The 14,445-nt window shown below is 46.6% G+C and overlaps 1 protein-coding gene across 3 annotated transcripts in view; it reads right to left on the reverse strand.

The window, feature by feature from the left end:
- LOC145343288 (protein WWC2-like) overlaps window positions 1-14,445 on the reverse strand; it is a 229,672-nt gene that overhangs the window by 59,965 nt on the left and 155,262 nt on the right. For all 3 annotated transcript variants that reach the window (XM_080189431.1, XM_080189430.1, XM_080189432.1), the window contains 2 exons: window positions 9,839-9,968; window positions 7,712-7,858 (listed from right to left, as the gene is read on the reverse strand). In XM_080189431.1, coding sequence (XP_080045557.1) covers window positions 7,712-7,858; window positions 9,839-9,968 — 277 coding nt within the window. The remainder of the gene's footprint in view (window positions 1-7,711; window positions 7,859-9,838; window positions 9,969-14,445) is intronic.

Consider the following 14,445-nt stretch of genomic DNA (forward strand, 5'->3'; position numbering starts at 1 on the left):
CTATTTTTCCCATACAGTCCTGGACTCCGAGTTGACAGGCGTCGGAGCCCAGCCTGATCGTGTTCCTGTGCAGTGTACTGACTCTGCCACATTTTCCAGAGGGGCATCTCTGAGCAGGATCACTGGCTGATTTTGTCCCTCCCCCAGCTTAAGGGTATTGAGGTCAGTTCCAGTGTCCCCGGGTGCCCTGAGATTAACTAACTCTCAGTGCAGACAAATCTCAAGCTTTCCTGGCCTGTGTGGCTCAGTTCCCAGAGTGCAGGTTCCAAGCAGATTGCTGTAGACTGACTGAATTCTACAGAACAGAAGGAGGCCACTCAGCCCATTGTGATTGTGCTGACTTTCTCCTGTCCCATTCTCCACAGCTTTTATCTGCCATCTAGATAGAGCTGGTTGTGCAGCAATTCCCTCCAATTAAATATTGGGAAAACTGAAGCCATTATCTTTTGATTCCTGTTCTAAGCTCTGCTCCTCAGTTTCTTACTTCACTCGTGGGACACGTGTGACACTGGCTGGTCAGCATTTATTTGCCCATCCTTGAGAGGTTGGTGGTGAGCTGCCTTCTTGACAACTCAATGGCTCACTAGGCCATTTCAGAGAACAGTTCAGAGTCACCCACGCTGCTGTGGCTCTGGAATCACATGTAGGCCAGACCAGGTAAAGACAGCAGATTTCCTTCCCGAAAGGGCAGCACAGAGGCACAGTGGTTAGCACTGCTGTATCACAGCGCTAGGGATTCGAGGTTCGATTCCTGGCTTGGCTAGCTGTCTGTGTGAAATCTGGGTGCAGATGTGGGTGTTCTGAAATCTGAAATCTGGGTGTTCCAGTTTCCTCCCACAGTCCGAAAGACGTGCGGGTTACGGGCACTGGCTATGCTAAATTCTCCCTCAGTGTACCTGAACAGGGTGCCAGGGCATGGCAACCAGGGGATTTTCACAGTGACTTCATTGCGGTGTTAATGTAAGCCTATTGAGACACTAATAAATAAACCTTAAACTAAAGAACCTCAGTGAACCAGATGGATTTTTCCAACAATTGGCAATGGTTTCATGGTCATTAGAAGATTCTTAATTCCAGATAATTCTTGCTGAATCTAAATTCCACCATCCTTGGCAGGATTTGAACCCAGGTCCCCCAAGTTTCTGGATTAATAGTCTAGCAATAATACCACGCGGCCATCTGACTCCATCCCTCCGCCTGCCTACTGTCTTAAGACTAAACCAGACAGTTTGCAAACTTGGGCCCTGATTTTACAGGCATACTCGTCCTGAAATCAGGGAGAGCCAGGCGCACAAGATGGCATTCTCTGTTGGAGACTCACGGGCAATCTTATGAGCCTTGGGTTGGCATGTCAGTAAAACTCCGGCCTTGGTCTTGTATTTGACATTGAGATAATCTTGCAGCCACATAACTGCATCATCACTAAGGCTGCTGCCCTAATTCACTCTCACCTCCGCTCATCTAGCACTGAAAGCCTCCTCCGTGGCTTGGTTCCCTCTGGACTTGACCATTTTGATTCACTCCTGCCTAGCCTCTCACATTCTACCCTCCACAAACCTCAGCCACCTTACTTGTTAATCCATCTTCCCTGTGCACGCTGATCTGTACTGACACCCAGTCAGCAAGGCCTGGATTTTATATTCTCAACCCTCTTTTCAAATGCCCCGCGCCTCCTTATCTCTGTAATCTCCCATCAGCCCCACATTCCTCCAGGATATCTGAGCTCATCCAATTCCAGCCCCAAGAGCTTCTACCACAGGTGCCCGTGCCTCCAGCTGCCAAGGACCCAAGTGGTTAACTTCTTTCCCCAACCCTCTCCCACTCTCGACTACACTATCCTTTAAGATGCTCCTTAAAATCTGCTTTCTCTGACCAAACTTTCATCATCAGTGTTACGTGGCTTGCTGTCCAACTATGGTATATAATGATGCCCCTTGAGACATTTTATTTGTTAAAAACACAACATAAATAAATGTTGTTGTTTTCCACATATGTACCCACTTCCATTTTAAAATGACAATGGATTTCTGGAATGCCCACTTCATGATCTAATAAAAGTGTAAAATAAAACCTGTCCAAACCTTAAAATTCTTTTGCAGACCATTAAATTATGCATTCTATTAGTTAATGATTTACAGACCAGTACAAATAATAGAATCCCTACAGTACAGAAGGAGGCCATTTGGCCCATCAAGTCTGCACCAACAACAATGCCCCCCACCGCCCCCCCCCCCGCAACACCCTATCCCGGTTACCCCACATATCAACCCTGTTAATCCCCCTGACAAAGCAATTTAGCATCACCAGTCAACCAAACCCGCACATCTTTGGCATGTGGGAGGAAACCAGAGCACCTGGAGGGAGCCCACACAGACACAGGGAGAAGGTGCAAACACCACACAGTCACTCAAGGCTGGAATTGAACCCAGGCCCCTGACCCTGTGAGGCTTCATAGCGAGGGGGATTGAATATAAAAGTAGGGAGGTCTTGCTGCAGCTGTATAGGGCATTGGTGAGGCCGCAGCTGGAGTACTGTGTGCAGTTTTGGGCGCCGCACCTGCGCAAAGATATTTTGGCCTTGGAGGGAGTGCAGAGGAGGTTTACTAGGCTGATACCGGAGTTGAGGGGATTGAGCTATGAGGAGAGGCTGAACAAACTGGGCTTGTACTCGTTAGAGTTTAGAAGAATGAGGGGAGATCTCATTGAGACGTATAAGATGATGAATGGGATGGATAGGATAGAGGTGGAGAGACTCTTCCCGCTCAAAAAAGACAGTAGGACTAGGGGGCACAGCCTCAAGATAAAGGGGGGGCGGTTTAGAACAGAGTTGAGGAGGAACTTCTTCACTCAAAGGGTGGTGAATCTCTGGAATTCTCTGCCCGTTGAAGTGGTGGAGGCTGCCTCGCTAAATATTTTTAAGACGCGGGTTGATGGGTTTTTGATAAGAGAGGGGATTAAGGGTTATGGGGAGAGGGCGGGAAAGTGGAACTGAGCAGCGACAGATCAGCCATGATCTTACTGAATGGCGGGGCAGGCTCGAAGGGCCAGATGGCCTACTCCTGCTCCTATTTCTTATGTTCTTATGTAGCAGTGCTAACCACTGTGCCATCATGCCGTCCCAAATAGCTTTCCCCAACTTAATATGCAAAACTTCTCACCATTTTGAACAGATACACTCGGGACTCAGTTTTACTGACTATTGATCTGCCGCCCAACCGCACCCCAGCAGAAGTGTCCATCCTGGACCGACCACCATTAAACAAGGCTGTCCTGCAGTCGAAAGACTCTCAGGATGGGACAGAGAGGTAAGGTTGGGACTTGCACACCTCAGCGGATGAATGTCCCACCCTGGCCAATCTAATTAGCCGAAAGCTCTCGGAAGTCTAAGCAGTTCCAGAACTCAGTAGTGGACACTGCTGGCACTGCATATATAAGAACATAAGAACATAAGAAGTAGGAGCAGGAGTAGGCCATCTAGCCCTTCGAGCCTGCCCTGCCATTCAATAAGATCATGGCTGATCTGTCGCTGCTCAGTTCCACATTCCCGCCCTCTCCCCATAACCCTTAATCCCCTCTCTTATCAAGAACCCATCAACCAGCTTCTTAAAAATATTTAGCGAGGCAGCCTCCACCACTTCAACGGGCAGAGAATTCCAGAGATTCACCACCCTTTGAGTGAAGAAGTTCCTCCTCAGCTCCGTTCTAAACTGCCTCCCCTTTATCTTGAGGCTGTGCCCCCTAGTCCTACTGTCTTTTTTGAGCGGGAAGAGTCTCTCCACCTCTATCCTATCCATCCCATTCATCATCTTATACGTCTCAATGAGATCTCCCCTCATTCTTCTAAACTCTAACGAGTACAAGCCTAGTTTATTCAGCCTCTCCTCATAGCTCAACCCCCTCAACTCCGGTATCAGCCTAGTAAACCTCCTCTGCACTCCCTCCAAGGCCAAAATATCCTTGCGCAGGTGCGGCGCCCAAAACTGCACACAGTACTCCAGCTGTGGCCTCACCAATGCCCTATACAGCTGCAGCAAGACCTCCCTACTTTTATATTCAATCCCCCTCGCTATGAAGGCCAGCATCCCATTCGCCTTCCTGACCACCTGCTGCACCTGCAAGCTGGGTTTTTGCGACTCATGCACAAGGACCCCGAGGTCCCTCTGCACCGTCGCCTGCTGCAGTTTTTCGCCACGTAAGTAATAGTCCTTCCTACCATTCTTCCTACCAAAGTGGACCACCTCACACTTGCCAACATTAAATTCCATTTGCCATTTCCTGGCCCATTTGCCCAGCCTATCTAGATCCTTCTGCAGACTCTCCACACCCTCCGCACAATTTGCCTTTCCCCCAGTCTTGGTGTCATCAGCAAATTTCGACACCATACACTCGGTTCCCTCCTCCAGATCATCTATATAAATGGTAAATAGCTGAGGCCCCAGCACCGACCCCTGGGGCACCCCACTAGTCACCAACCGCCAATCCGAATAGCACCCACTGACCCCCACTCTCTGTCTCCTATTTGACAACCAATCCTCTATCCACGCTAACACCCTACCCCCAACTCCATGTCCCCTGACCTTCTGCAATAACCTCTTGTGAGGTACCTTGTCAAACGCCTTCTGCTGCTGAGGAGCAGTGGAGGATCTTTAAGGAGATCTTTCTTGGTGCTCAGCAGAAATTTATTCCGATGGTCAAAAAGGACCGTAGGAGGAGAGGTAATAAGCCGTGGATAACGAAGGAGGTGAAGGAAAGTGTTAAATTAAAAGCAGAGGAATTTAGAGTAGCTAAGAGCAGTGGGCGAGAAGAGGATTGGGAAAGGTTTAAATGTCAACAAAGATTGACAAAGAAGTTGATAAAGGAGGGTAGGAGAAGCTATGAAGCTGGGCTAGCACTTAATATAAAAAAGGATAGCAAGAGTTTTTATAAATATATAAAAAGGAAGAGGCTGGCTAGGGTGAACGTTGGTCCTTTAGAGGATGAGAAAGGGGACCTAGTGGTAGGGGATGGGGATATGGCTAAGGTCTTGAATAACTTTTTTGTTTCTGTCTTCACGGAGGAGGACGTGAATAATTTGCTGGGTGTTAGCGATGGAAAGGTGGTAGGACTGGAGGGTCTTAATGACATTACTGTTACTAGAGAGGTGGTGCTCGACAGACTGGAGGGGCTGATTGTGGACAAGTCCCCAGGACCGGATGGAATACATCCGAGGGTTCTGAAAGAAATGGCGGAGGTGATAGTGGATGCCTTGGTGGTTATTTTCCAGACGTCGCTGGATTCCGGGGAAGTGCCGGAAGATTGGAAAACGGCTAATGTTACGCCGTTGTTTAAGAAGGGTGCCAGGCAAAAGGCGGGGAATTATAGGCCGGTTAGTTTAACGTCTGTGGTAGGTAAAATGTTAGAATCCGTCATTAAGGAGGAAATTGCGAGGCATCTTGAAGGGAATTGCTTGATAGGGCAGACGCAACACGGTTTCATTAAAGGGAAGTCGTGTCTGACAAATTTACTGGAGTTCTATGAGGATGTGTCTAGGGCGGTGGATAGAGGAGAGCCGGTGGATGTGGTCTTTCTGGATTTTCATATATAGGCCCCAGGGTGAACAGGGTGTGACCGCTGGAGCAAGGAAAGCCTGATGTGGAGTGATCAGGGAGCTGAAGGAGAAAGGGGAAGGATGTGGGGGTGGATTTTCGTGGCCAGCCGTGGAATGGCAAAGGGGAGGTGGGCAACATCTTGGGGGAAGGTGTCCCCAGTGCGCACAGGGCACTTTCTTCGAAGGACCCCACCCCCCCATTCCTTCTACTTTGTTCCCACCTCTTAACCAGTTGGATTAAAACAATGGTCTTCCCATTCTTGCCCACCTGCCCAAGGAAATCCTATTATGATGTCTGCAACGTGGGCAGCACCGTGGCACAGTGGTTAGCACTGCTGCCTCACAGTGCCAGGGACCCAGGTTTAACTCCAGGCTTTACACATTCTCCCCATCTCTGCACGTGTGGTTCCTCCGGCTGCTCCGGTTCCCTCCCACAGTCTGAAAGACGTGCTGGTTAGGTGCACTCACATGAACAGGTGCGACTCGGGGAATTTCACAGTAACTTCATTGCAGTGTTAATGTAAGCCTTACTTGTGACTATTAAATAAACTTCAGTCTTTAAAGTTTCATCTAATATTCTGATCAACTGACATGAAAACAAGCTCAATTGCCCATTAATTATTTTTTGTTCTATAACAGCCTATCATTTACGGGGAAATGAGTTGGGCAGGATTGGGAGGAAGGGGTGGGTTTGACATGCCCATCTGCTGTAAACATGCCCTTTGGGAGGGGTGGAGTGGGGGCTATTAAATCCAGCCCTCGCTTTGTTCATAACTTTAATTTTATTGAAAACAGACCCAGGTTCATTCACATTGTTCTTCATGAAATAAACTGACTACAACTGATCTGAGTGTTAAGAACAATACTCGGTCCGATAGCAAATACCAAAAGCACGGCTCTCTAACTGTCAGCAAACCTCGAACAACAAGTAACCACGAGACTGTTAATATTAGCTGAGAACAGCCCTCTTCTGCTCCACTAATCACTGTAATACAGTCAAGTCCTAATAAACACGCTACCAACTATCCAAGAAATCCGCTGCTTGGCCCAGGCTTTCTGTAAACTCCTGATAAAAAGATTTCCCTCTTGGCAAATCCGCATACCACAGGCAGCTGAAACATTAATTCAACAACTGAACCAACCTCGAACACAAGTGTGCTTCTATTTTTACACACTGAAGTGAAATGCCCCTGAATAGTACAAGGGCTGTCAGTTTGCTCTACAGATAGTCAGCACTGACAAGAGGGGCCAAATGGCCTCAACCTATGCTGCTATGTCTCAAACTACATTACTATTTTTAAACAGCGCTTCTTCTGGGAGACTAGGTATGACAAGGCGTGCTATCAGGTGGCACAGTGGTGAGCACTGCTGCCTCACAGTGCCAGGGACCCAGGGTCAGTGCCCGGCTTGGGTCATTGCCTGTGCGGAGTCTGCACGATCGCCCTGTGATTTTTTAAAAATTCATTTGTGGGACACCGGTGTCGCTGGCTGGCTAGCATATATTGCCCATCCCTAGTTGCCCGAGGGCAGTTGAGAGTCAACCACATTGCTGTGGCTCTGGAGTCACATGTAGGCTAGGACAGGTAAGGAGAACAGATTTCCTTCCCTAAAGGTTACATGAGTGAAAACCCAAGATGGGTTTTTCGGACAATCGACAATGGTTTTATGGTCATTAGTAGATTCTTAATTTTAGATTTCTTTTATTTAATTCAAATTCCACTACCTGCTGTGGCGGGATTCGAACCCAAGTCCCCAGAACATTAGCTGAGTTTCTGGATTAATAATCTAATGATAATGTCACTAAGCCATCACCTTCCCTTCTGCGTGGGTTTTCTCTCTGAGTGCTCCGGTTTCCTCCCACAGTCCAAAAGACGTGCTGGTTAGATGTACTGGCCTTGCTAAATTCTCCCTCAGTGTACCTGAACAGGTGCTGAAGTGTAGCAACCAGGGGATTTTCACAGCAACTTCACTGCAGTGTTAATGTAAGCCTAGTTGTGACACTAATAAATAAACTTTAAACCAATGAAGCTGCGAGGTCACCAGCTTATAAAGTTGGCTGCTGCTTTTCACATAGAAGACTCAAGGAAGAGATGCTGTGAAGTTCGCTGCTGAAATAAGTACTCACATCGCCAGTGATGTCTGTCTGCGAGCCAGCGTCTAGACACTGTCTGGAGATGGACAGTCGGGAATTGGCTGGATGAGAGTGCAAATCTGGCTCGAAGGTTCCTACTCTCTGGTTAGAAAGGAATCGATCCTTCAGTTTGGCAAGACTCTGGGAATAGAATAAGAAAAATAATTTTACTGCTTTATAAATGATCACAGCAGACTACTGTTATGAACGCTAGCCTTTACAACATGGTTATGTTTTAAAATGAATCCTTTAACTTAAGGTGAAACTAAATGTTCTAGGAAGGGGATTGTTCAGAGACAGGCACATGTGATCTGATTGCTATGGGGAAAGAAACTCAAACAGGAACCTACTGAAATATCAAAAGACAGTTTCCAAGCGTCTCTGCATACATTTAGAATAAAAAGACAACTGTTTTGTGAGACACAAAGAGAGAAAGAGCGAGGCAGATAAGGAGACAGAGCCAGAGCAATTACTGCTGAACAGAGAAACAAAACAGTGACTGGTGTGAAGAGCAGAGAAGCCTGTATTAACAAACAAGAAGGATGGTCATGGACGTTGGCTTTCTGTCCAAAACGAAAGGGTCAGAACCAAGAGGACTTTTAAAGGTTTAAGGATCAAGGAGGCAGCAGGGCGGACCTCGCTGGTGGAGGTCAGATCCGGAAGGTGACGGCTGAGTGAAATTACTATTGGAGGATGCTGGAATTTGTGATCAAGCACGACAGGATGAAGTGAGTCTGCTGGAGAACTGAGAGTAACTGTGGACTTGTTCTCGCAATGCTACACATCTGCCCGAAGTGTGATGCGCAGCAAAAAGGATTAGAAGATGTATCTGGATTGTGCTAGTTAATTAATGTAAAAGTACCTGCTTTTAATTCGGTGTATTAGTTGTCTGTTAGGGGGCGGTTGTCCCATTCCGCTACACTGATTTTCTAGCACAGTGGGCCGGGAGAATCGCGCAGGGGGCGATTCACGGGATTTCCATGAGCGTTCGCATCCCTGTATCATCTTCCAGCACTGTATTTCCAACATGATTTGCTCTGCGCAGGAGAGAGGCCAGCGATCGGGACAGGCTGACGGGGTGGGAGGGGGTGGAATCTGCTGATGGGGGAGGTGGGGTCTACTGGAGGGAAATGACACTACAAGGAAGGGGGGAGGGGCTGGAGATCAGGGGTGAGGTCGCGATCAGGCCATGGGGGTTTCGGGAGGCAGCACTGCGCGGGCCCCAGGCTGGCGAGAGATCGAGCTTAATCACTTTTTAAATGTTTTTGGTTTCCAAGGGGATCATAACACTATTAGAAAAGTGATAACGTTGGTGACCCATTCTACCAGCTCTGTGTCCCCAGTGGATGTCCTGGGTGTTACTGAGTCTCCATGTCGGACAGTTCCAGCATGAGTTTCTCATTGAAGATGAAGACGTTTTTTTTGTCCTTGCCCGTTCCATTTTCCTTGTGCCATCACTGTTGGGCACTCTGAAAGGAAAGCCCCTGAGGAAGCCCCAGACAAACGCTCGAGAAGTTCCCCACGTAGCCCCAAGGCTCTCAGAAGCAAGCTAAAGATTTGGAAGAATTGTTTGAATTTTCCTCTTAAACAGCCGTGAGACCTTCTGTCCAGCAACAGTAAAAAGGCTTCAAAGTTTCTAACCCCTGTAACATATCGAACCCCTACAGTGCAGAAGGAGGCCATTCAGCCCATTGAGTCTGTATTGACTCTCCGAGTCAGGCCCACCCCTGCCCCTATCCCTATACTATTGTATCTATGGAGATACGGTGAGACATTTTCTTGTGGAGAAGAGGGGTGGAATTTTCCCTTCCCGCCCGCCTCAGGAATCGTAGCGGGTGGGACACAGACCACGCAGAGGTTCGCTGACCTTGGGTGGGATTTTCCGGCCTTGGGGGTGAGCACAGCCTGAAAGCCCTGCCCAAAGTGTGTGATGTTCTTTGTGTCGTTCAGGATAATCTTTAAGTAGTAGTTCATTTCGGCGATACAGAAGGAGCAATAGCTAGCTGTTAAAATATATGTGAAGATACGCTGAAGTAAAAGATGACAGTCAGTTGCTTGTAAATGTGAGGACACTGGACATAAATTTCAATTCACAAGTCTATTTAAAATGCTCTTTGATACCTGCATGAGATCCTGTTTCTCTTTTTCTCCTGTGCTAATGGCCTTCTTGATGGTTTTCAGCTCACTTAAGATGGCTTTGGCCTCTTTCAGTTCATAACTGCTCTGTCCTCCAGACATCTTCCGATCAATTCTATAAGAGAATAAAGAGAGAGACTGATTGAAGCTCAGAAGAGTAGATCAACAAGGTGAGAAATCAAAAATTGTATTACCTTGGTGCACCAGTTCAAGCACAATGAGTAATGCATTCACTGTCAACACTAATTTGGTGTGGTCCTTAAATCATTTTTTTTTATTCGTTCATGCGAAGTAGGTATCGCTGGCTGGGGGCCAGCATTTATTGTCCATCTCTGAAGGCAGGTAAGAGTCAACCACATTGACTCTTGGATCTGTGGATCTGGAGTCACATGTAAACCAGACAAGGGACCGATGACAGATTTCCCTCCCTAAAGGACATTAGTGAACCAGATGGGTTTTTTTTTCCAACAATTGACTTCATGGTCATCAGTAGATTGTTAATTCCAAATATTTTCTATTGAATTCAAATTCCACCACCTGCCGTTGCGAGATTCGAACCCAGGTGCCCAGAACATTAGCTAAGTTTCTGGATCAATAATCTAGCGATAGTACCACTGGGCCATTGCCTCCCACCTAATAGTTTGCAATGACCAAATGTTAGTGCTGCGATTAGTACGTCTTCATATAAATCACAGAATCCCTATGGTACATAAGGGGGCCATTCAGCCCATCAAGTCTTTATCGACCACAATCCCATCCAAGCCCTATTCCCATATCCTCATATACTTACACCTGCTAATGCGGGTAAGTGGAACTGAACCCACTATCAGATCAGCCATGATCTTATTGAATGGCGGAGCAGGCTTAAGGGGCTAGATGGCCTTTTCCTGCTCCTATTTCTTATGTTCTAACCCCCCTGACACTAGGGTCAATTTAGCATGGCCAATCCTGCACATTTTTGGATTATTAGCAATAGTGTAATTAAGGGGCATATTTAAAGTAGAGGCCCTTTCTGAGGTAGCAGAATGTGTTTGCTATATTTGCTGATGGACAGTCCACACAGATGGACAGTTGGCAAAATAGTGGAGCAAATGGTGGAGGGATCTACAAACTCACTGGGACTTACACTCACTGAGCCTTAGAAACACAAGTAAGCGACTCATCCTCTCCGGCCTGCTTCATTAGATTAGATCGCAGCTGATATGTTTCAATTAGTTCATGGCTGATCTGTTTCTTAGCTCCATTTACCCACCTCAGTTCCAGATCCCTTTAATACCCTTGCCTAATCAAAAGCTATCAATCGTAGTTTGAAAGTTTCAACTCGACCCCCAGCCTCAACAGCTTTTTACAAAAAGAGAATTCCAGATTTTCACTATTCTTTGTGTGAAGAAATGCTCCCTGACATTATTGATGAATGGTCCAGTTGTAATGTTAAGATTATCCCCCAGATGAAATTCTTTCTGGATAACTTATCAAACCTTTCAGTCGTCTTTAAACACCTCAGTTATATCATCCCTTAATCTTCTATCCTTGAGGGAATACAAGTCCATTCTATCCAAACAAACAATCCTCATAACTTAAAACATTTTGGCCACAGTGTCAATCTAATGAATCTATGATGCAGCCCTTCCAATATCTCCTGTTGTGAGGTGCTAATGTGGCCTATCAAGCCCACCTCGCTGCCCTGAGAAGTATTTCAGTGAATGTGAAGCACTTTGGATATGTCTGAGGGAAATAATAAGCCACTGGGGAAGTGAAGCTCCAACAACACTCAAGAAGCTCGACACCATCCAGGACATAAGCAGCCCACTTGATTGGCACCCCCCCATCCACAAACATTCATTCTCTCCACCACTGACACACAGTGGCAGCCTTTACCATCTACAAGACGCATTGCCGTAACTCACCAGGGAACCTTGGACAGCACCTTCCAAACCGTCAACTGCTTCCATCTAGAAGGACAAGGGCAGCAAACACTTGGGGACATCACCAGCTGGAAGTTCCCCTCCAAACAATTTGTCCTGCTGTCTTGGAATTATACTGCTGTTCCTGGGCAATATTGCTGGGTCAAAATCCTGGAACTCCCTTCCTAACTGTAGATGTACCTACACCACAGAATTACAGAATCCCTACATAACAGAAGGAGGCCATTCAGCCCATCAAGTCTGCTCTGAGCACAATCCCATCCAGACCCTATTCCCGTAACCCCACATATTTATCCTGCTAATCCCCTGACACTAGGGTCAATTTAGCATGACCAATCAACCTAACCCGCACATCTTTTGACTGTGGGAGGAAATCGGAGCTCCTGGAGGAAACCCACACAGACACGGTGGGAATGTGCAAACTCCATGCAGACAGTGACCTGAGGCCGGCTTGAACCTGGATCCCTAGTGCTGTGAGGCAGCAGTGCTAACCACTGTGCCACTGTGCTGCCCAACGACTGCACATAGATTGCAACGGTTCAGAAGGCAGCTCACTAACAATTAGGGATATGCAGTAAGTGCTGGCCTAGCCAGTGATACCCACATCCCGTAAATGAATTAAGAAGGAACTCGATAAATGCAAGTCTTTCTTTTTTCCTGTTGCAGTGTCATCCAGGATAATTCAGCTGCAGGCACCAAAACTTGAGTTACAGAGTTCCTGCAATGACTTGTAATGTGAAGTCAATGTAAGTTGAGCAGGTTCCCTTTTCGGATTTGTTTTCCATCAGTTCAAACTTCAGTAGCAATACTCAGTATACTTAGAATGAAGATCGGCAGCATGGTGGCACAATGATTAGCACCGCTGGCTCACAGCGCCAGGGACCCAGGTTCAATTCCAGCCTTGGATGTCTATGTGTGTGGAGTCTGCACATTCTCCCCATGTCTGCGTGGGTTTCCTCTGGGTACTCTGGTTTCCTCCCACTGTCCAAAGATGTGTGGGTTCAGTTGATTGGCCATGTCTAGTTGCCCCATGGTGTCAGGGAGATTAGCAGGGTAAATATGTGGGGTTATGGGGATAGGGTCTGGGTGGGAATGTTGACGATGCAGGCTCGATGGACTGAATGGCTTCCTTCTGCACTATAGGGGTTCTACGATCATTGACAAGACATATACTGAAAGAATCTATGATGCCGTGTTACAGGTTGAAGGAATAAAACTCCTGAATTGAGTGAGGTATAATGTTTTCTGTGATGCAATGGCTTCCTCAAAACACTAACTGTTTCGGTCACTTTGAACATTTTCTCTTTTTTCTAACACTAAAAGATAATGATTACTTTGATATTGAACTTACAGCCAGCCGCATGGATAGCCCACTCACTATCCAACACTGTGAAAGTGGCAGCAGAGCATGGGGAGTCTCGTCCCATTCATTTCATTGTTTAACTCCTTCCAATTGCCAGCACCAGTGTTAATATCAAGGCCATTCTGTATGTGAGTGAGTGAATGAGTGAGTGAGGAGTGAGTGAGAGTTGAATGAGTGGGGTTAGCGAATGAGCGAGTGAGTGATCGAGTGAGGTGAGTTAGCAAATGAGTGAGAGTGACTGAGTGAGTGACTGAAGAGTAATGAATGGTGAGTGAGTGACTGAAGAGTAATGAATGGTGAGTGAGTGAATGAGTGAGGAGTGAATGAGTTAGCAAATGAATGAGTGAGGAGTGAATGAGTGAGGAGTGAATGAGTGAGGAGTGAATGAGTGAGGAGTGAATGAGTGAGGAGTGAATGAGTGAGGAGTGAATGAGTGAGTGAGGAGTGAATGAGCAGTGAGTGAGTGAGTGAGTGAGGAGTGAGTGGGGTGAGTGAGGAGTGAGTGAGTGAGTGGTATGGAACAACTCCCACAGGAGTTGTGGGAGGAGATGGTATTAATTAACTCAAATGTAACTATCTTTCAGAAAACATATTAGCGAGGGATACAGTGCATGAGTAATATATAAGCTGATGTATGGAATAATGAGAAGCAACTGGTGACTTTGACCAATAGTCCCCAACATTCTTCACCAGAGCAAGGGGGTGGTTTTATTGCTCCACATCTGGGTGATCTGTAGATTATGTGATAAGAGCTGGATGACAACAGTTAGTTAATAGTTCAATTCCCGTTGCAACATATGAATACCAAGATGTTAGAAGGAAAACTATTGTCAAACACTTACTGCCTTTTTGGGCTAGCCATCCCTATGTTCCTAACAGATGGAGAACTGCCCACTTGGGTGGTGTTTTGTCACAGGCTTTCACTGGGTAAGAAATCACTGTCTAATAACCTTGTAAAATCTTAAGATATTTATTGAATATTGCAGAAATCTTAGGGATCTTGCTGGATGAAAAAGCACAGTACATGCCAGTTATCTCTGCCAAGGACATGTCTCCAGCACACACAGTCCCGATATGGTTATATCTCATTGCCTATATGAAAACCTGACTAAAGGTTAAATGGGGTTCCTTGAGAGAGAAAAAAGATGATTTTGGGCAGACAAGTGTCTGTCAAAGTGGCTGCAACCATCCTCAGACAGAAGCTGAATGGAGAAGAACTTCCTATGACATGGGTAAGGAAGCAGAAAGGGGTTGCCACCACCAGCTGATGGCTACAAAGATCAACACTCACTCTACATTAGTCA

The sequence above is a fragment of the Carcharhinus amblyrhynchos genome, chromosome 5 (genome assembly GCF_965287045.1).
Source record: "Carcharhinus amblyrhynchos chromosome 5, sCarAmb.v2.hapA, whole genome shotgun sequence".
Taxonomy (NCBI): Eukaryota; Metazoa; Chordata; class Chondrichthyes; order Carcharhiniformes; family Carcharhinidae; genus Carcharhinus; species Carcharhinus amblyrhynchos.